This window comes from Peromyscus californicus, unplaced genomic scaffold (genome assembly GCF_007827085.1).
Source record: "Peromyscus californicus insignis strain IS unplaced genomic scaffold, ASM782708v3 Scaffold_11__1_contigs__length_118956290, whole genome shotgun sequence".
Lineage (NCBI taxonomy): Eukaryota > Metazoa > Chordata > Mammalia > Rodentia > Cricetidae > Peromyscus > Peromyscus californicus.
In genome coordinates, this window is record NW_026294402.1 from 49,565,941 (window position 1) to 49,588,827 (window position 22,887).

At 40.5% G+C, this 22,887-nt stretch overlaps 1 protein-coding gene across 5 annotated transcripts in view; it reads left to right on the forward strand.

Moving 5' to 3' along the window:
• The window catches only part of Ube2q2 (ubiquitin conjugating enzyme E2 Q2), a 59,754-nt gene that overhangs the window by 13,120 nt on the left and 23,747 nt on the right, over positions 1-22,887 (forward strand). For 3 of the 5 annotated variants that reach the window (XM_052760887.1, XM_052760852.1, XM_052760876.1), the window contains exons 2-5: positions 1,701-1,802; positions 6,885-6,989; positions 15,918-15,974; positions 21,516-21,656. In XM_052760887.1, the coding sequence (XP_052616847.1) occupies positions 6,960-6,989; positions 15,918-15,974; positions 21,516-21,656 (228 nt within the window). In that variant the 5' untranslated portion in view covers positions 1,701-1,802; positions 6,885-6,959. Of the gene's footprint in view, positions 1-187; positions 311-1,700; positions 1,803-6,884; positions 6,990-15,917; positions 15,975-21,515; positions 21,657-22,887 lie in introns of those variants that run through there. The other 2 variants (XM_052760859.1, XM_052760868.1) reach the window with 2 other exon arrangements.

Consider the following 22,887-nt stretch of genomic DNA (forward strand, 5'->3'; position numbering starts at 1 on the left):
AATAGAATGTTTGAGAATACCATTGATGGTGTCTGTGAATAAATGTCAAACATCTGTATTAAAATGGCTAACTCAGAAGCCCACTTCTGTGGCAGGTGAAATCTGAATGAGGATTGTGGCAGGCCTGTGCTTCTGTTCACTCTGCTTCTAACACCTGCTGTATTTAAAAAATATGTTTAATGCTGTTAGAGTTTAGTGGTACAGCATGTATCTGGGCATGACTTTACGTTTGATCCCCAGATCCCCAGAAACAAAACAGGTAGGAGAAACTATCAGCATCAAGAAAAGGATTAGGCAAGATCAGATGAAGGTAATCTTCATTTAATATGTCTGTTTTGTTTGTTTGTTTTTCGAGACAGGGTTTCTCTGTGTAGCTTTGCGCCTTTCCTGGAACTCGCTTTGGAGACCAGGCTGGCCTCGAACTCACAGAGATCTGCCTGGCTCTGCCTCCTAAGTGCTGGGATTAAAGGCGTGTGCCACCACCGCCTGGCTATGAAATTGTATTCTGAAGTCAGCCTGTAATCCTAGCACTTAAGAGGCTGAGGTAGAAGGACGGGCAAATTTGAGTCTACATATTGAGACCTGGTTTCAGAAAACAAAAGGAAAAACCAAAGAAATGGATTATAGTCTGTGTTACAGTCTAAGAAGGGATGGAAAAATAAATGGAGTAAATCCCTTTAGATTTTATTTTATTTATTTTTTAATTATGTGTTTGTGTGTGTGGAGGTGGGTATATGTACATGAGTGCAGGTGTTTGAGGAGTCTAGAGGCACCATATCCCCTGGAGCTGGAGTGACAGGCAGTTGTGAGCCACCTGACATGGGTGCTGGGAACTGAACTTGGGTCCTTTGGAAGAGCAGCACATGATCTCAACCACAGAACCATCTCTTCAGCTCACCCTCCCCCCCTTTTGAGACAGGGACTCTGTGCATCCAGACTGGTGTACAACTCATGGGCTTCCTACCCCAAGCCTGGCTCAGGGTAGTGCATTGTGTACTGGTGGAGGAAGAAGAGAACCTCCAGGGAGCTTCTGTGATTACACTGCTTAGAAGGGAGGCCAGAGCGCCGTGAGCAGAGGGGCTGGAAAAGAAGTGTCGGCATTTGTGAAGATTGAGAAACATGTGGTCCTTGGATTTATTTAAAAAATTCAGAACTAGGTGTGTAGATAAAATTCAGAAATAGGGCATTATTAAAAGGCAAAAGATACTTTTCAAATCTAGGGACTGAATTTTCAAGTTGGGTTTTTTTTTTTCAAACTTGCCTTTTCACTTTGAGAAATTATTGTGATTCCATATTTTAAAGCTCTGGAAAAGGTGAAAGCTAGGGAATTCAGGTCATGATAGACCTGCTATTGCAAGTTTTCAGTGGCACTTGGATACATTTCCTCCCTTTTGATAAAAGAAACTCTTAAGGTACATTTGGTTTTTAATCATCCTGCTCATTGGGTAAAGTTCTGTTGTCTGCTTTTAAACTTAAAAATTGGATGACATGGACTAGGTAAGATTAAGCTGTTAAACTTAGCAGCTTTAATTTTTAAACTTCACAGAGGAGTCTGGTCTCTCCATGAATTTCAATGTCGCTTTGTTCCTTTGAAGCATTTTATATGGATCATAATCACCTTGCTGCTGAGTGGTGCAGTTTTAGCTGCATATCTGGGTTGGTCTGTTTGTAAGTATGTTTCACCTACTGTCTCATAACAGGAATCTTACCCATCTTCTTCACCAATATGGTTTGTGGACTCTGATGACCCAAATCTGGCTTCGGTTCTGGAACGCTTAGAGGACACTAAGAACAACAATTTGGTAAGGAGATGAACTAGTCTTTTCTTTTTTCTTTCTCATGGTCTTATAATAGAAATTAAGTATTAAGAGGTAATGTGATAAAAATTTACCATACTTAAAATTGACTTCATTTATTTCCTTTTCCTGATATTTCCATCCCTTCTTAGACCGTAATGTAAGTTGTTACACAGCATGTTTAGTAATTATGATTTTAGTGAGCTTAGAGGCTATAGCTTTGGAAGTCCATCTCCCTCTTTCCATAGGTACAGTTCCTTTTTATATTAGGAATTGAGGTTCTCTTTTTCCTTCATTCGAACGTTAAAGAAATCAAACATTTTGGATAGACTGTTGGGTGAGGTGAGAAAGGAAAGGACAAAGGAGAAAGACAGGCCAGTGTAGGTGTGAAGGGAGAGAAGGATAGAATAGCTCAGTCCTAAGGTCAGGGATTCCTTTGCTGAGGAGGGCCCACAAGTCTGCAGTAAAGAGCCGCGTTGATTGAAGAAAGGGTTGGTTTTTTTGTCCCCTGTCCACATGTTCCAAGACCCCTGGTAGAAGCTCTGTATAAACACGTTTTCAGCCGGGCGGTGGTGGCGCACGCCTTTAATCCCAGCACTTAGGAGGCAGAGGCAGGTGGATCTCTGTGAGTTCGAGGCCAGCCTGGGCTACCAAGTGAGTTCCAGGAAAGGTGCAAAGCCACACAGAGAAACCCTTTCTCAAAAAACCAAACCAAACCAAACCAAACAAAAAAACAAAAAACACATTTTCTTCAGTACATTGAACACTGAGAGACTAACAGTAGCCAGTAGTAAATAAACTAGAACAGTGACAACAGGCCCCATGTTAAATAACTTTAAAAGTTTTTACTTCCATTCAGCGTGTGTGGACCTTGATTAACTCTGGAAAACTGAAATTGTAGAGTGCTTATCTGGGGGTAAAGGAGATACATCTTTTGAGGCTGGAGATAGGGCTTGGGAGTGTAGAGCACTTCTGGCTCTTGCAGAGGAACCGAGGTCAGTTCCCAGTACCCAAGTTGGGCAGCTTACAACTGCTTTTAACTTTAGCTCCAGGGGATCTGATGTTTTCTGATCTCCGTAGTCACTGTTCTCAGGTGTACAGACAAACACACACACACACACACACACACAAACACACACACAATTAAAAATAAATATCTTGTTAAAAAGTATCTTTTCATTTTTTTTTAACTAAAAATGTTTACTCTGATTATAAACTCGTAAGTTACCCATTGTGAGAAAACTTATATGTTGTAGACAAACCAAAAGAGGACATTTAACTTTCTTATAATTTTTTACCTAATAGAACTGGTTACTGTTGACACAATGGATATTTTCTGCCAGTTTTTTCTTTGCTAACAAAATGCATATACTATTTCATATGTCTTTAAATAGTTGGGGTCATAGTCTGTAGTCTTACATCCCTTTTGAACTTACTGTATTTTTTTCCATGATGTTATTAAATCATTATGGAAAAATAATTGTTCTTTGTAGGTATCGTGGTTTTTTAAAGATACTCCACTCAAACCCCAGTAAAGGGACCAGCTGGAGAAAAACAATTAAATTGATTTGTTGAAGTATATTTTATAAAAATCTATAGTATTCCAAAAATACAATATTTTATTGATGATTACAATAAGAATTAAACACCTAGGAATAAACTTAAATGTGGAAAACTTAGATGATGAAAACTACAAAATTTTGCTCAGCACAATGTAACAACTTAGATACAATGTTCCTGGATGGGCAGACTGATGTCTAAAATGTTACAAATGCCACTTATCTCTATGTCCTTATATTTATAAATCTAATTCAGTGTCACTCACTAAAAATGACTTATTTATTTTGGCTTTTAAAGACAGGCTCTTGCTGTGTGATTCAGCCTGGCCTGGAACTTGCAAGCCTCTGGCCCCGGTCTTCCCAGTTCTGGGACTATAAGCTGTGTCACCGTGTCTAACAACCAACAGATTTGTTTCTGCTGTTGACAGAATGACTCTAAGAATAAAGAATAAAATAAAATATTTAGAAAGGTCAAAGATTTGTCCAGACAGTAAATGAAATAAAATACTAAATATTGGAACTAGACCATCAGGCAGTAGAAGTTTAGGAACAGTCATGCAAATGAGAATTTAGAATAAGTAAAGCTGGTATTTTAATTCAGGAAGGAAGGATCTTTCTATAGATAGTTTTAGGGAAACTGACCATTTAGGGAAGTTGGACTCATTAACTCTTTGACTTGTCAAAATAAACTATTGATAGTTTAAACAAGTTCTTAAAATTAAGAACACCAGGCCTATTGAAATGGCTCAGCACTTGCCTACAAGATTGAGGACCCGATTAATACCCAGGATCCATAGAGTAGAAGGAAAAAAGAGAAATTGTCCTGTGACTCCCACAGGTGTCGTGGCACATGTCATCCATGGGGGGGGGGGCACCCCCAACCTCCATAAGTATAAAAAATTCTTAAAAAAAATTAAGAACATAAGCTTGAAAAGTTTTAAGAGTTCAAATCTTAAGAGCCATGAAAGTAGGACATAATTAAAAGCCAGGCAGGTACATGTTGACATCTCCAGCAGAGTGGTGATGAGAAAGACAGATATAGCCCTCTGTTCCTCCTCAAATTGCTTCTGAGCCAAGCTTGGTGGCACAGGCCCATAATCCCAGCTACTTTAGAGTTAAGGCACTGAGATTGCAAGTTCAAGAATAGTATGGTCAACCGATTGAGATCCGGTCTCAAAAGTAAAAAGATGGTTGAAACTATAACTCAGCAGGAGAATGCTCACCTACCTTGTGCAGGGACCTAGGCATAATCCCTGGTACTATGAAAAAAGTAAATAAACTTGTCAAGTGAAATGGAACAGGACGTAACATTGGACCTAGTTTTAGAAAGTAAATAGTGAAAAAACATGTTTTCACTCTTATAGCCTCTGCCAGTTTCTCATAACTTGGTTTCTAGAGAGAATAGTTGTTTTGTTTTGACTTTTAATTATTTATTATAGTTTAGATTCTGCTGTTGTATGGACATTTCTTACTTGTCCAATCCAGTGGCTCCTTTTCTTAGTACCCAAATTGATTTTTCTGTGGTTGAAATATTCTTCCAGGAGCATGTATTACTTAATGCCCACCAATAAAGAATTTGTTAAATTTTAAAAAATGTGATGTATAGTTGAATACTCCACTGTAGTAAAAAAGAGTGTAAAATACATATTAGTGCTGGCTTTCCTTCCCTCCCATAAATGTAGGAAGCTGTTAACAGAACACAGAAAAGTATTTTAAGAATATTGATTGGCTTCTCTATGAAGCTCTGTGATAAGTGATGTGTATTCACAGACAAGATGTGTTGTCTGCCCTGTACAAACTGCTAACCTAGTGGGACTTCTGTGAGACCATCATTCCCCAGCTCTCTTTCTTGCTATCTTGTCTTGGTCTCCTCTGAGATGCTCTTCCTTGGTGTGTCTCTTTATTATCTTTTTATTCTGTGCTTTCTCTGTGCAGCTCTTTTATTCTTGTTACTCATACTTTATTTATTGCAGGGATTCCTAAATCTGTATCTCTAGCCAAAATTTGTCTTCAGAGTTTGAAACCCATATACTTAGTATATAGATCCTCTGTGTACAGGGGATCCTGCTTGGATGTGCCATGGGATGTGAATATCAGTTTACATTTGTCTCCATCAGCCCATCATGCTTTCCCTCACTAATTCTCTTTGTAGAAATGAAATAATGATACTGGTCATCTGTGCCTGGCCCTGGGAACTTGAGTTCTTTTTTTTATACTTCTGTTCCCCAAACTGTAAACTCTTCTAGTAAGTACCAAAGACTTGTCCATCTACCTTCTAAATATTTAGTCCCTCCCTGTGATCTTAGTTTCTTCCACAATCCCTGAAGAGGAGGGGAGTGTTAAAAAGTAAACTTCCCGGAAGATGTACTCCCTGTTTTTCCTGTTGCTTGGTAGGATGCCATCCCACTGCTGCCGTCTACAGCACTCCTGCAGGAGCCTGTGGCAGGACCCGAGGTCAGCGCTGTGTCTTGGTCACCCTGTCTCATCTCGTTATGTGCTTAAACACATTCTGACTTACTGGATGGATAACAAATGCACAGTGGCGGGCCCTTTTCTTCCCTTTAAGCACGAGGGCATTTGTTTGATCTAATTTAGTGTTTATTTAGCCTTCCCCATGTCCACTTGGTCCTTATCCACTGTGGAAGGGCTTGTTCTTTGCTGGGTTTAACCCATTCTAATCCTGTTTCTGTTTTCTTAGTCCTCCATAGACCTGCTTCTTTGTGTCTTTTCTTGGTCAGAGACACTGAGCTAACTGTTCCTGTCCAGTGTAGTAAGCTGCTTTATCAGCTCCCATCTGAGTCTAAGTATTGCTCCTCTTCTATGTTGGGGAAAAGTATGTTTCCACATAGTTTGCCTTGGCTACTTCCGTAAAGTATATATATCTACAGAATTTTAAAGTGGCAATTTAAAGAGCTGTTCTAATATGGCAGTATTCCTAATAATTTCTTCCTTTTCTTTTGGAGAGGCTTAATTTTAATTTACTCCTCACTGTTTGTCCTGAGATAGCCTTTATTTCCTTGTTTTGCAGATGGGGAGACTAAAGCCAGGGGCTTAGGTATACAAGGTTATTTATTTTAGGGCCCAGTCTACTAAGTCACTTTTGTCTCCATAGTTTTAAAAAAATATGACTGTTGCATATGTAAGTTCAAAATCCACATGCAACACTTCCTTTAGGTTTTTTTTATACTCTTATGAATGCATTAATGTTCTCTTGTCTAAAGCTGCAAGTTTCTAGGATGTCAGCAACTAGACGCTAGACAATGTCTGAACCTTCCTTCTGTGCCTTTTTGTTGGGGTTATTTTCTAGTTACCATGTAGTAAGGACACACTAAGCTGTAGTAACTTTTTAAGGTTTCCTCTACCAGCAGCTCTAAAATGTATAAAAGACTGTTAGTCCATCCCTAGGCTGCAGTGGAGCAGGAGCACGTTTTCGTTTCCTTCTGGATTGATTAACAGTAGTTGTAGCGTTATTCAATGTCTTCTAAGGGCTCTTTAACATAATGCTTATTTACTGAAATGTGTTTTGTAGCTTCGTCAGCAATTGAAGTGGTTGATATGTGAACTCTGCAGATTATATAACCTTCCTAAGCACCTGGATGTTGAGATGCTAGATCAACCACTACCCACGGGTCAGGTAAAGTAAACGTTCTCTAGTGTTGAGCTGAATCAATTGTCTTAATCACAGTTAACTAGGATAATTTAAAATTATTATACAACCTATTTGGAAGTTAGTTTTGTGTCCCTAGTAAATTGCTTTGCTTTAGGTACTAAAACGGCCTTTTCATTTCTTGGAGTTGCTTGTATTTTACTGTGATAGGTATAGGTAAGCACTTGCTCCTAACCCCACTATTTTGGTTTTTGTTAAAATTTCTGATTTCCATGTTTCTTCTTTGATTGTTTGCTTGTTTAGTCAGTTACCTTCCCTTGATACACCTTGTCCATAACTCTGTGCTTCTTAAGGCCTAATGCAAAGTTTGTGCTTCTTAAGGCCTAATGCAAAGTTACCTCTCCCAAGCAATGGAAATTCCCACCAATGCAGCAATCACTCATGACTTTGAGATTTATCTGTTTAGCTACAACTACTGACTTTTTATTATAATAAATCAGGATTTAGCCCTTATACTAACTGTTTAACCACCCAGTGCTTCTTAAACATTGTTTAGTTATGAGTAATGAGTTTACCATTAGGACTTTGTGGAGTCATGGTTTCTGTCAGGGTATTTCCTTACTTGTGCCATCTTTCAGTTCTCAGTGTGTTTTTAGAGTAATACTTCCTAGCTTCTAAAAGTTACATTCTCTTTCCGTGATCCTCTCTTTGGAGCCAGGGGCCCTTCTGCATTAGTCCTTAGGAGTCGTTCTCTGGGTTGGCTGTACAGATCTTTCTTGTCTGCTCTCTCTCTTGGAGTGAATCTGTTGATTCCCAGATCTCATGCCAGCTCTATTGGCTTTCCCTTTCTTGTTTGTCTGTATTACATTGTCAGAGAAGAGCCAAAGCATGGAGGAATGGCATATTTCCTGAGTTATCTTTTGGAAAATCTGGTTCAGAGTTGGGGTTTCAGAACAAGCCCCCACTGGCCTTGAGTCTCAGTTCTGCATACTAGCTTAAGTTCTTGGGTTCTTGGACCATTCTCTTAATCACTGTGGTCATTGCTCGTTTTCACAAAGTAGTTGTGATAGGAGTTTGGCAGCACTATGGGCTATTCTAAAAATTAGTGGTCAGTGAAGTACATGTGAATTGTTTGGGACATCCTTAGTAAGTATTAACTGTTCTTATCTTCTCTTCTTACTCCATGTTTGATGGAATTCATACATCTAGGCAGGACATTTTGCCTCAGAATTTCAGGAGTATGCTGCTGCCTTCTAGCCAGTGGTGTGCTGAAGCTGATGCCATTGGAATCTTATTTGTGTATGCCTTGCTCTCTGGAAGCTTCAGGGAAGTTTTCCTTTCTTTGGTGTTGAAATACTAGAGGTGTCCTTAGCTTTGGGTCTTTTTTTTTTCCATTGTGCTGGGCATTCAGTAAGGATATTCCTTTCAAATTTGAGTCTTGAACTTTGTTATATACTTTGTGTGCTAATTTTGCTTTTCCATTTTGTTTATTTTGGAGTTTACTGATTGGGCTTTTAAATTTTTGTTTTCATTTTTTTTGGAGACAAGGTCTCATGTAGTCCAGACTAGCCTCAAAATACCATATGCAGCTGAGGCTGATGACTCTCTTGTCTCTATACCCTGAATGCTAGAATTGCAGGCCTGTGTCACCTTGCCTGGCTAACTTTAGATTTTAGATCTTAGTTTGAGTCTTTATATCTTTTGTATTATATTCTTTTTGTTAATTTTATTGTATTTTTATTTGTGTGGGCATGTGTGTATGTGTGTGTTGGTGTGCATGTTAGAGGAATTGGTTCTCTCTTTCCATCATCTGGGTCCCAGGGATCAAACCCATGTGGTTAGGCTTGGCATCGGGTACCTTTATTCGCTGAGCCATTTCATTTTTTCTCTTAAAAATCTGGCTGTCCTTTCAACTTTTTGCTATTTTTACATGGACAATAATAACTTTTAAGGTTTTAAAAATAAAAGCATTTTTTATGTGTATGCGTGTTTTGCCTACATGTATGTATGCACCACATGTGTGTAGTACCTAGAGACCAGAAGAATCTGTTGGATTCACTGGAACTGGAGTTACAGACGGTTGTGAGCTCCCATGTCAGTGCTGGGATCAAACCCTAGCCCTCTGCAAGAACAGAAGTTCCCTTAACCATCGAGCCATCTCTCTAGCCGCTAAGTTTTGTTTTTATTATTTATCTCTGTTTACCCCATTTTCTCGAAATTTAATGGTTTGGAGCTGGATGTGGTGGCACATGTTTTTAATCTCAGCACTCAGGAGGCTGAGGCAGATGAAGGTGAGTTTGAGGCCAGCCTAACTTACAGATGAAGACCCTGTCTTAAAAAGCAAAAAAGGCTGGCCATGGTGGCAAATGCCTTTAATCCCAGCACTTTGGGAAGCAGAGACAGGCAAATCTCTTGAGTTGGAGGCTTGTCGGGGCTACATGATGAGACCTTGTCTCAAAAAATTAAAAACAAAACAAAACAACCACAAAAAACTTTAATGCCTTAAAATAGTAATTCTTGCTATTGGGTTGATTAGCTCGGCTTACCTGGGTAGTGTCTGCTGACTTCATTTGACGATTATTACTGTGCAGTCATGTGGTGGCACATTCATCAGAGTATGGCTGTAGACAGCTAGTGTGATCTTTATCCTGAGCTGCACTCAAATGTCCAGCATGGCTTTTTCCCCTGCCCCCCACTCCTCGTGTATCTGGCATTTCTTCACATGGCTTTTTTCTGTACACGGTATCGTCCTCTATGGACTCTTCATAAGACTTCTTTTTCTTCAGAGGTCATTTGGAACTCTCCAAGAACACAAGAGTGGGAGTTGTTGGACATTCTTAAGGCTTAAACCTGGAGCAGATCCAGCGGTCTGTGAGTTAAAGCAAGCCTCAGGCCAGCCCAGGTTCACTGTGGGCTGGGACACCACAGACTTTAAATGCCGGGGGTGGGATTCTTCTCCTGTCTCTGAATGTGAACGTGAGCTCAGCAGCTCCTGGTTACCCTCCTTCATAGCGGTCTGTATTGGTTGTCTCGGTGTGATAGATTCACGAAGCTGTGGGTTTTGACACCTGGGTCCTCTCTGGCATCTGTATTTTCTATTTCCTGTGTATTTTCTCAGTTGAATCATGTCTTGTTTATACATTGTAAAGCCCGTCCTCCCATAGTCTGTATTCTGTGTTTGCTCATTCATATTTTACATTTTTTTACATACCTTTCTTCTTTGTACCAAATGAATGTTAGGACATTCCTTATAGCTAAGACTCATCACCTGATAGCTTTAGGGGGAATTATGCTGGTTTCCAGCCACTCTTCCCCCTGCTTTTCTACTTCTTAGTACTGGGTAAATGATGGCTCCAGTCTCTCTGGAGATGGACTTTTGTATGACAGATAAATCTTCCCAGGTTCTGCTTAAGGAAGCGGAGGTGAGGCATGTAGTGTCCTTGAGTCTAGGTTCTTATCCTTCCTGCTGTCCCTGTTTGCAGTTGTCCAGTGGAGATGGTGTACCTGGTAGACCATTCCCTTTGCTTTCTTAAATGTTGTACCTATACACTGTTTATTCTTTTGTAACTTAGTGGAGCCTAAAGAAAGATGATGAGATTGGTTTTACTTTTGTATCTGTTCAAGTTTTATTTTCCAGAGTGCCTGTGGTTTTGTTTTTTTACCTACAGTATATCCTAGACTTGAAATCTGTCTTGTTTCTCCTGAGTGTACATAATATACGGCTAATATAGACAGCTAAGATTATTTGTGAATTATGTAACAAAATGCCCTGATTTTGAATCATCTTTGCATTTTTCTAATAAACATTGCTAGGATAGCTATGGTAATGTTTTTCTATTTTTACTTAGACTCTGAGATTGTAGAATGGTTTTGTTTCTTTTTAGGCTCTTCTTTCATTTCTGGGTCAAGGTTCGACTTAGGAAGCTTTGCATCTTTGCCACAATATAGTTTAAATTTAGTACATTTCAAACAAAAGCGGTTCTGGTTCAGTGGACATTTGGAAATACCTGGAAGCATTTTGGGTTGTCATCACTAGCTGTAGCAGAGAGGTGGGATGCTGTTGGCATTTTATGATTTGATAGGATGCTTTTAAAGTACTATGGTGAGGATAGAACCCCACAACAGAGTAGGGGGTTGAATATGTCAGTACTGCTGAAGTGGATAAACCTTATTTTAAGCACATTCAAGTTTGATCCATTTCTGAAATTGTTTTATCCTGATGATTAACCAGAGGCTTGTCTGTTTTAATACCTTAGACCCTTGGAAGAATCAATTCTTTTTAAAATGTCAAGTGTTTTCTTTTTCATCCCCCTGCTCCCACCCCCCATTTTATTAATCTCTACCTTCTACCTTCTGCTTTTTTTTTTTTTTTTTTTTTGGTTTTTCGAGACAGGGTTTCTCTGTGTAGCTTTGCGCTTTCCTGGTACTCGCTTTGGAGACCAGGCTGGCCTCGAACTCACAGAGATCCACCTGGCTCTGCCTCCCGAGTGCTGGGATTAAAGGCGTGTGCCACCACCGCCCGGCTACCTTCTGCTTTTAATGGATTGCTGTCATTAAAATTGCTTCTCTGTGGTATGTGTGTGTGCATGTTCTGTGTGGAGGCCAGATAACAACCGTGGGTGTTTCTCAGATGCCCATCCTTTTTATTCTTCTTAAAATTTTATTTTATGTATATGAGTCTTTTACCCAGCTGTAAATGTTCTCTGTGTGCCTGGTGTTTTTGGAGGCCAGAATAGGGCACCAGATTCCCTGGGACTGGAGTTACGTGGGTTGTAAGCTACTAATGTGGGTGCTAGGAATCTAATCCCAGTCTGTTGCTGGCTCTCTTAATTGTTGAATGGCTGTCTTTCCAGACCTCACCCCCTTTTTTTGAAACAGTTTCTCACTGGCCTGGAACTTACCAGTGGGTGGGGCTGGCTGTCCAGCAAGCCCCAGGGGTCTGCCGCGTCTGACTGGACACGGGGCCTGAGGCTCTGCGCTCAGCCCTGACGCTTACATGGCAAATGCTTTAGTCGCTGAGCCGTCTCCTCAACTCTTCAAATCAACTTCTTAACACACATGCAAAGCCGTACATTGTCCTCGAGTGCTGGTTGACTTCATTGTACAAGGCTAACCTTTAATGTGGTTTGAATGGCACCATTTATCCACATGCCTAGTAAGACTATCGTTTGAAACACAACCAATGTTGAAAATAAGAAAGCTTTAAGCTTGGCATAAAGTTTGGTACAGTGAATCCCTGGGAGCGGTTCTTCAGTCACCACCCAGGAAGAGTCAGACCGTTGTTGAGACAACAGAAGCCTTCAGCGCGCTCCTTTAGGCCTTCATAGCTAGCCATCTTCCCTTGGTTTCTCTGGCTTCTCGTTCATATGTGCGGTCTGCGTATAGGTCAGTGTTGCCTGTTTTTGAGCTCCATGTTAAGAATCATGGTATGTATTGCATGTTTTCCTTTGCAGTTCCTTTTTCATTGCTGTGTTTATTCTCTTGTTCAGATAGATATTCAGAATATTTACCCATTTGCCATTTGAGTGTTGATGGGTGTTTAGGTTGTTTCTAGTCAGCCTCCCCTTAGGAAGAGTGCTACTGAGGATTACCCTGTTTGTGTTTCTGGATATCCTGTGCAGTCATTCCTCGGGGGGCATTTTTAGGGGTCACTTTGCTAGGACATGAATGTCTTTTTTTTTTTTAACCCAAGGGTTATCTAGACAGAACTATTAAATATTTTCAGGTGACTCGGGGCTACTTTTGTTTTTGTTTGTCAGTGCGTGTGACCTCTGACCTGCTTTATCGACAGTTCCGTAGACTGTACATTGGTGTAGTTGCTGCTGTTGCTCCTCCCAGGCAGATCCCTAAATAACACGTATTCTAGTCTTGTTTTTCCTGCAAAGATTTGGTTTATGGAGATGTGTATGGTGCGCATGGGGAGTGTTGTATATTTGGTGTGGTTTTTAGCATGTAAAGTGTGTTGGTGTAGGGAATCCACTGGTGTACACAGATGCGCACCCATACACACAGCTCTGTTGGCACAGAGCTAGTTACAGACTTCTAGGTTCTTTATTGGGTGTCTTCCCAGTTGTTTACATTTTTTTTTTTTACCTCTGGTATTTGTTGTTTCAGATGAAACTTAGTGACTGTGTGCTTGCTCTGTGTGTTTCATCTGTCCTGTCTTGAGTGTTGGTTTGGTTTCTTCTAACTGTGGACTCCACTGGCTTTTCAGTGTTATTTGGGTATCCAGAGTCACTTAATATTCTAAACTCTCTCAGATCCTGCCATCATTTGTCTCTTCCTTTCATTCTCTGGACGAATATTAGACCTTTGGAGTCTTGTCTTCCGCCTCGTCAAATGCTTTATTTCTAACTCCTCAGGCTTCTGTTCCTCGCCTTTCTTCATATTCTTGTCTGTTTGGTCGTCTTCACTATAAATGCTTTGTTCAGAGGAGCCAGTTGGGTTCTGTGGGTTTTTACTGTTTTTCTTCAAATGTTTTTTATCTCCCAGAACTGTCTTGTCCTTTTCCCTAGTAACTTGTTCTTGTTTTGTTCTCAACAGTGCTAATGATTCCACTTAGATTTTAGCTCTGTCTTGCCTCAGATCACTTATCTGACTTTTCTGTGTGGCACCATTCAGGATCAGTTTTCTATTTGTAGTACTTGCTTATTTGCTCACTTATAGGAAAGGTATGGCATCAGTCAGGACCAGCTGTTAATAGAGGTGTCCATAAGATAGTTCCTTTTCTCTGTGGTTCAGTGTGTAGAACCTGTACTCTCCTGAAGCTGGAGGATGTGGAGGTCCTGACAGGTGGGGTTTCCAACTCCCAAGTCTATTAGGAAATTCTGCTGTTGTGTTGAGTTACAGTAAAAGATTCCTTCTTTTCTCTTTGGTTCTAACAGCCATAGTAGTTGAGAGGCTGTCAGGGTAGACAGGGTTCCTGTAGAAGAGAGTGATCCTTCAATTAATTGGCACACCTTAACGCAGTCTGGCCTGTTAGTCTCCTGTGGCTTTCTCAGGCAGGAGGGCTAAAACTTTGTTAGCAATAGTAGAATCCATCTGCTTTATGTCTGCTGCTGCCTTGTAGTTGTGGGTCTGTGTAGTATTTTTCTAGTGTAGCAGTGTCATTTTTAATCAAAGTCCGTCACCTCCCCCAAACCCTGCTTTGTTTTTGTTTTGAGACAGGGTTTTTATTCAGTGCACAGGCTGTCCTAGAACTCACTGTGTAGCTGACCTTGAACTCACATCAGTCCTCCTCAGTACTGGGATTACAGACTTGAGCAGCTACCATGCTTGCTTTCAGTGGGCTTTTGGAAAGAACCCTGCCTACATGTTTAAATGAAGGCCTTAAGATTTCATGAGCCTAATTGGCTTTGTGTTTTTGTCAAATTGCTAATCCTTTGGGGAAGAGTGTTCCAGCTTTCTCATTGATAAACTGTTAGGCAGGGGCTAGTTTGATGGTCACTTGTAGTATATCTATTTCAGGGCTGACCATGTGGTTAATCAATTGTGCTCTTCCGTGGGGAGGATCATTTCTCCTGCTCTTCTATAGTTCTTTGTCAAGGCCCCATGAGAGTTCCCCCTTCTATGTTAGCATTTCTTTCTGTTGGTGTCATTCTTGTTCAGGTCTTACTTAGGTAGCTATGATGGTGAGACTGCATGGATGTAGCTTCTGTGATATTTCTAGAAGACCAAAATCTACCTCACAGCACACTTCCTTTTCCTTCTTCTGGCTCTTACAGTCCTCCTGACCCTACTTTGCTCTGACCCTGGTCCTTGGATGCAGGAGTTGTGTTGTAGATGTGGCAGTTGGGGCTGGACACTAGCAGCTCTCTTGTTTGTTCTTTGCGTTTTGATTGGTTGTGGCTTTCTGTAATGGTCTCTAACTCTTGCATTAAAGTGCATTTGAAGACAGATTCTCTGGGGTAGGTTCTGAAATTAGCATTTCAAAAATGCTTTTCACCCTCACTGCACTCAGATTTGGATCTGGGACCTTGGGACTGTTTGGGTAGCTATGTTCTTTTTGTTTTTGAGGAGATACCAAAAATAATCTGGTTTGGAAATGAAGGAAAGGGTAAACCACAGTAATTTTGGGAGCTGTTTGCTTTTCTCATTTAGTCCCAAGGAAAGGAATAATAAATGTTTAAAGAGATCGGGATTTAAAACAAGCCTAAGCTTATACTGTCTGTACCTGCACAGGATCTTTCCAGCTCACTGATTGTGAAGAGTTAGTGTTCTGTGATAATGAATTTTCTTTCCATAAAACTTGTGTTCTCAGAGCATCTAAGAACAGATGCCTTGAGGCTGCTGAGATCCTGGTAGGTCTGATTTGATCTCTGAGTTGATAGTCTAGATATTCTGGGTCTCAAACTAAACCCACCTTTATGAATGTAGATGCATTTCCATATTGAGAGCTGGCAAACTTTGCTCTGGTAGAAAATTTCATGTACTACTGTGTATTAAGACCCTTTCTGAAATCCCATCTGACTCCTGTGTGAGTGAATGTGAACTGTACCTTATGAGGAGTATTCCGTAGTAGGTAGACGGTGCTTCCGTCACTTTCAGCCGTATCAAGTGCATTTCCTGATGACATACCTGACTGTTTAAAATGTAAAGCCGGTGAATTTATTGAAAGATTAAGCTTTTCTAGGTTAAAGGGGTAGAAGATAAAAGAAAGAATAATTTGGAGCATTTATTATATGCAGAAGCCTTTGACCACATACATATAGCTATATAAGTAAACATTTTTAAAAATTAGGTTATGATTTAGTTTTTGAAGTTTCTTTATATTTGATTGCCTTTGTTTATTCTTAAGGCATCAGCTACATTGGATTGACTTAAAATTAAATCCTTTAATTTTAGTAAGTCCTGCTCATAGGACCGCAGTGACAGTGGTTAATAGTGGCCAGCTTTCTGATGTGTTCTGTGTGTCTGTGTTCTGTGTAGCTTTGGCACATTCTTTCTCTGTTTCAGAATGGAACAACTGAAGAGGTAACTTCAGAAGAGGAAGAAGAGGAAGAGATGGCTGAAGTAGGTATTTATGTAAGAATAATATTCTAAAATTTTCTCTAATTTTTATTATTTTTGGTGTGTGTGTGTGTGTGTGTGTGTGTGTGTGTGTGTGTGTGTGTGTGTGGTGTTTGTGCTATGGCATGCACTTAGAGGTAGGTCAAAGAGCAACATTTGGAAGTCCATTCTCTTTCCACATGTGAGTTTAAGGATTGAACCCACATCATCAGACTTGGGGGCACTTGCCTTTACTGGCTGAGCAGTACATCTCACTGGCTCACATCTCATGAATATATTCATATCTGACACATTTTAGTAATTCTTTAATCTTCTTTTTGAAGTAATGTTAATATTGAATAACATTTGTATTTCAAATGGAATATAATTTCTGAACCCTGGCTTTGCATCTAGTTAATGATATGTCTTCGAACAAATTATTTTATCTGAGGGCAGTAAAAATCTGTTTATTTGCCGGGCGGTGGTGGCGCACGCCTTTAATCCCAGCACTTGGGAGGCAGAGGCAGGTGGATCTCTGTGAGTTTGAGGCCAGCCTGGTCTACAAAGTGAGTTCCAGGAAAGGCGCAAAACTACACAGAGAAACCCTGTCTCGGAAAACCCAGAAAAAAAAAATCTGTTTACTTTTGATAATAGTATTTAGCTTTAGCTTATAATTTGGTTATTTTTAGGAAGAACTACTAAGTTTAACATTTGTGTATACAGCTGGGAAGATGCCTCAGTCAGTAAAGTCCTGTGCAAGTGTGAGGACCTGAGTTCAGATCTCTAGCACTAGTGTGTAAAATAAAAAGAAGCTGTGTGATGCAGCTTGCATCTGTAACTCCAGCTCTGGGGAGGTGGAGACAGGAGGATCCCTGTGGCTCTTTTAGCTGGCCAATCAGCTAGACCCAGGCTCAGTGATATTTTAAATCTATAGTCTTCTATGCCCTCACTACCTCAACTCTATAATGGCCGTTTAGCTCTTTATTAAACCAGTCACAGTGATACATCTTCACACAGTTTAAAGGAATATTCTACAACATGTGTGGCCTCCATACACACATGAACACACTGTACACACACACACACACACAAACACACATACACACACACAGAGACAGCTTTATATTTGAATGAAAGGAAAATTTGAGGACATCACGGGGACTGCTTGCTAGAAGCAGTGTGACATCTCTTACTGAAAATGAGGGGCTTTCTTTTAGTTTGTTCTGTGCTGCTGGAATTAGAATACTCAGAACTGGGTTATTTATGTTTGCACAGTTCTGAAAGCTAGGGAGTTTAGAATCAGGGTGCTAGCTAGCATGTAGTGTCTGGGGAGGACTTCCATGCAGTGTCTTCAAAGGGTAGAAAGCAAAAGTGCAGGAGGACACCCTAGCCAGACCGTCTCTTAAGCTTCCTTTATAGAGGGTTTGATTCCATTGTCGAGGAAGAAGGAGGGCTCATGCCTAATCATCTGTTACAGGTCATATTTCTTTTCATCATTTGTTAGTTTTTCAAGACAGGGTTTCTCTCTGTAGCCCCAGCTGTCTGGAACTAGCTCCGTAGACCAGGCTGGCCTCAAACTCAGAGATCCACCTGATTTTGCCTCCTGAATGCTGGGATTAAAGGCATATGCCACCACCTCCTGGCTCTTTAATCTTTTCAGTTTTTATATTTTATTGTGTTCTTAATTGAAATAGAATTACATCACTTTCCTTCCTCCAACTCCTCCCAGTTACTTTCCCTTGAACCCCTTCCATGTCCCCCCCACTCCGAAATTGATAGCTTCTTTTTCTTTATTATTAGTATATGTATATATGAATATATGTATTTGCACAAATATATACATATTTGCTGAGTATGTGTATCACAAATATATGTGTGTGTGTGTGTGTGTGTGTGTGTGTGGTTTGTGTATATTTGGTTTCAAGGCTGACCATTCTGCATTGGACAACCAATGAGGGGCTCACCCCTGGGAGAGGCTAATTTTCCCTCTCCCAGCGGTCAGTAATTGCTTGTAGTTCTTTGTCTAGGGGTGGGAACTCCTGAAATTTTTCCCCTTCTGTATTACATGTCCATTGATATGTCATTGCTCTGGTCCTGTTTATTCGTCTGTTTTTAGGAGAGACTGTTCACAATGGACTTCCTGTTGCTTTGGCTCTTAAAGTCTTTCTACTTCCTTTTCTGTGATGTTTGCTGAGCCCAAGATGCAGGAGCTGTGATGTAGTGTCTCCACTGGGGCTGGGCTTCCCCAGTTGCCTTGATCTTTGCATTGTGTTCAGTCATGGTTTTCTTTGATGGTCTCCGATGGTGTAAAGAAAGACTGTTTTGATGAGGGAAGACTATAGATTTAAAATATCACTGGCCTGGGTCTAGCTGATTGGCCAGCTAAAAGAGCCACAGGGATCCTCCTGTCTCCACCTCCCCAGAGCTGGAGTTACAGATGCAAGAGAAAAAGAAGATTTAGAAACACTGGTTTAGTAAAGTTGCTGTAGTTGATTCTTTTTCTAAAGTCCATGACTTCACTAGTTCCAGGAAAACTGTCTAGGTTCCCAGTACCAGGCACGATTTCCTTCCAGTTGAGTGGGCCTTTAATCCAGATAGACAGCTGTTGGTTGCAAACAGCATGTGAGTGCCAGTTACTACACCTTTATGCATATCTTGCCTTGATTAGAAATTGTGCTGCATAGGTCTTGCACCTGGGGAGGATTGCTTTAATTGCTCCATTCCTTGGCAGCTTGCATAGGATTTACTGGAACTGTGGAGGGTAGACAGGACAGAGGCTGCAGGTGAGGTCCAGGACAGGACAGAGGCTCCAGGTAAGACCCAGCTCAGCTCTTCGGAGTCCTGTCTTAAGTGTGTGGTGGTGTCATCAGCAATAGGGAAGACCCCTTTTTAATACCATCCTATTACCATACCTGATTTTTGGAGGGGACATATTCAAATAACAAATTTTGGAGCAACTTTCCAAGGCATTAAGTAATTGTCAGTCACTAGTAGATTTTTTAGGCTTTGAAGCTTTGAATTTAAATTCAAGTTTTGAAATGAAGATCCAGTCCTCCATTGAACAGATAAAATGTACATGAATTTCATCATCTTTAGCTTCAAAAAAATTGGTTTTTGTTTTGGATCTTATTATAATTTATTCAGATTTTATTTGAAAAAAACATATATTTAAAATGTTTTGAGAATATGTCAGAGCTAAAGAAGTAGTAGTCACTTTCTTATATCTGGCAGTAGGATAACCCTGTAAAGTATTTAGATGGACTGTGGTGGATACTGTTAGCTTTACTGCTTCCATGCAGTTTAACATAGGTGGGACAAATTACATGAGAACATTAAACTTCCCCTCTGTCCCGGTATGCAGGGAATAGACTTTGCACTCAGAATTTTCAACTTTTCTTCTTCTTCTTCTCATAAGATTGACAGGGGCTGGGTGGTGGTGCACACCTTTAATCCCAGCACTTGGGAGGCAGAGGCAGGCAGATCTCTGAGTTTCAGGACAGCCAGGGCTGTTACACAGAGAAACCCTTTCTTGGAAAACAAGCAAAGATTTACCGGAGACAGTGAAGTTTAGGGAAGTGACTTAGGAGATGTCAGATTAAGACAAGGAAGAAGAATGACATTTCCGTCTTATTCGTATTAACATGGGTAACGTTGGGTATGGCGTGATTCTGGACACTGGATGCTATCCTTTAAGGGAGAGGAGAGGTGGAGTCGTGGCGTCCACAACTGGATAGCATGGGCAGAGAGTTAGAGACAGACATTTTTGATTTATAAGGTTGTTGATCAGGGTATCATAAGCAGAGAATAGTATGCTGTGAATATGTTTTAGAAAGATGATGAGGTATTATTTAGGATTTGCTGATTAAAATTTAAGTAAAGTGTGTGGATGGAAATGACTTGAGGTTGGAGGAGGAGACGATATAGACTAAAGAGGCATTCATTGAAATTTTGAAGAAAACAAGTATATGATGGGAGAGGAGCTTCAGGATAGAAAGCCCTGTGCGGAATCTGATCAAGAATAGAATGTAATGGGCCGAAGGAGACCCATTCAGTTTGTTTTGGATTGAAGGTGGTCATTAACTTTCAATCCAGTTTGCATGAAAAATGGAAGTAGTGAATAAAAACTCCTGCTGAGATCATAGTAATTGAAGCTTAGAGTAGTAAGATACTTGAAAAAGTTAGGATCAGAAAGCTTGGGCATAGAGTTTTGTGTATGTAAGAGCAGATGATGTGGGGAAAGAGCAGAATGGGCTGGGAGAGATGTTGGTCTATGGATATTTTTCAAGTTTTTTTCTAAAAACTTCACTTAATTATAGAAGTCCATAGCTGCTTACCACAGAAAACTTGAAACACTAAATGCAGATCTCAAAGCCTTTCCAGCATTTTCTGTTTCAGTTCTTATTTTGATGCATGGAAATTCTGTATATTCCATGTTTTTTTTATTTCAGGGTGTTTATTGATAGAAGAAAAATTATGTATGTGTCTGCAGCTTGGTTGGTCCCCAAGCACCATATAAAACAGTGTATGGTGAAAAGGGCCAAGGAAAAAACACCCTGCCCCTGACTAGACCCGAGACCTGGGCCAAGAAAAACTCTCTGACCCTGACTTGATCCTTGGGCTAGGGCCTGAAATCCCACCAATCCCTGCACTTGCCCCAGAATCAGGCCACAAAACCCCACCAATCCCAGGCCACCCTGGAAAACTCCCCCTCCCCCTAAGAAACCCTATATAAGCTCTCTGCCCTGTTCAGTTTGCTGCTGCTTCTCGCCCTAGAGGCAGCCACCCTCCTAGATTTTTCCTTCCCAATAAATCTCTTGAGTGAGGTTTGTTGTGTGGTGTAACACTTTTGCCAAGACACACCATCAACACCATATAACCCATACGGTCCACAACACCATATGGTCCCCAAGCACCATATAAAACAGCATGGTGACACTTGCCTGTAATCTTAGCATCAGGAGGTGTAGAGTGGTAGGAGTATCAGAAGATCTGGGTCATCTTTGGCTACATAGGGAGTTTGATTGAGCAAGCCTGGGCTACATAAGACTGTGGAGAATTAGGTTTTTAGTATTTTAATGACCCCATAATGGATGATCTATTGAATTAACTGTTTTGCTTTTTTTGTGTGTGTGTGTATTTTGTTTTTGTAATTAATTGTTAGAATAAAATAGATATAGTTAAGCCTAAATTAGTGATCACATTTCTTAGAATAAAATTCTAGAAGTCAGGTTTTTAGAGCAAAGTATAAATAGCTAAGTTCTTAACATCTGTCACTAAATTGTTTGAAAAGTTCTTCATAATAGGAGATCGTTAAAGATGGCATATTTGGCAGTAGTTATGACTTTATGAAACTATGAACTCTGCTGTACTCAGTCCAGCTTTTACACAGAACAGAAGACATTAAAAGAGAGAAAAGCTTCTGAATGGAGTGGGTCCCCTCCTCATAGAATGGATGCGTTCTTCCTTTCTTGTACTCTTTTTACTCCATTCAAAAATTATTTTTCTTCTAGTTTCTTAACTAGTAAAGAAGAGAAACCTAAATGAGTCTGTTTGTTTTCTTTGTAGGATATAGAAGACTTGGATCACTATGAGATGAAGGAAGAAGAGCCTATTAATGGGAAAAAGTCAGAGGACGAAGGAATTGAAAAAGAAAATTTGGCAATATTGGAGAAAATTAGGAAGACTCAAAGGCAAGACCATTTAAATGTAAGTGTGACTGAGTATCTAGAACATGGACTCTGGTTAAATAATTATAGATAATAATTGGGTAATTCGTTAATATGCCAATCTCAACTGCCCTCTGTTTCCATCCTGTCTTAGTGGTGGACTCAGCCATTTGTTTTTTTGACCTTGACTGCTGCTTCTGCTTGGTGACAGCTACTTTGTACCTTGTTCATCTCTTCCTCACATCTTGGAAGCATATGCTGCTGTCTCTGTATAACAATCCTCTGATAGCTAGTTTTTTTTTTTTTTTGGTTTTTCGAGACAGGGTTTCTCTGTGTAGCTTTGCGCCTTTCCTGGTACTCGCTTTGGAGACCAGGCTGGCCTCGAACTCACAGAGATCCGCCTGGCTCTGCCTCCCGAGTGCTGGGATTAAAGGCGTGCGCCACCACCGCCCGGCCTGATGGCTAGTTTTAATTGTCAACTTGACATAACTTAGAATTAACATGGGAAGAGAGTCTGAATGAGGGGTCATTGACTTTGGATAGGCCTGTGGGCGTTTCTGTCAAGGAACTGTCTTATTAAGTTAATTGATGTGGAAACACTCAGCCCATTGTGGGTGACACCATTCCCTAGGTGGGGAGTCTTGAACTCTGTAGAGAAGACAAAAACTGAACCACAATCAAGCAAGCAAGTGGGTGAGCATGTATACATTTATTTCTCTCTGCTCTTGACTGTGAGTGTGTTATGACTATTTGAATTTCCTTCCTTGACTTATCCAAAGTGATGGATTATGACATAGAATTGTAGGCTGAAATAAACCCCATTCTTTCCCTAAGTTAGTTTTTGTCAGGATTTTTTTTTTTTTCCCTGAGACAGGGTTTCTCTGTGTAGTTTTGGTGCCTTTCCTGGATCTCGCTCTGTAGACCAGGCTGGTCTTGAACTCACAAAGATCCGCCTGGCTCTGCCTCCCGAGTGCTGGGATTAAAGGCGTGTGCCACCATCGTCCGGCCTGTCGGTATTTTTATCACAGCAACAAACGAACCTAGAAGAACACGTCTTCACATCCTGTTGTTTGTGCTTTACTTACACCCCTACCGTGGTCTCTGTACATTCACATTCAGCCTCCTACAGAGTATTACTGAGACTCTGTCTCTCCACAAATCTGACCTCTGTCTTTGTGCCTAACCAACCCAGAAGTAATTTTTCTCTTTGAATTTACTTAACCTCACCCCTCACTCCCTCTAGAGAGTCTCATCTCATTCTGTAGCCTTGA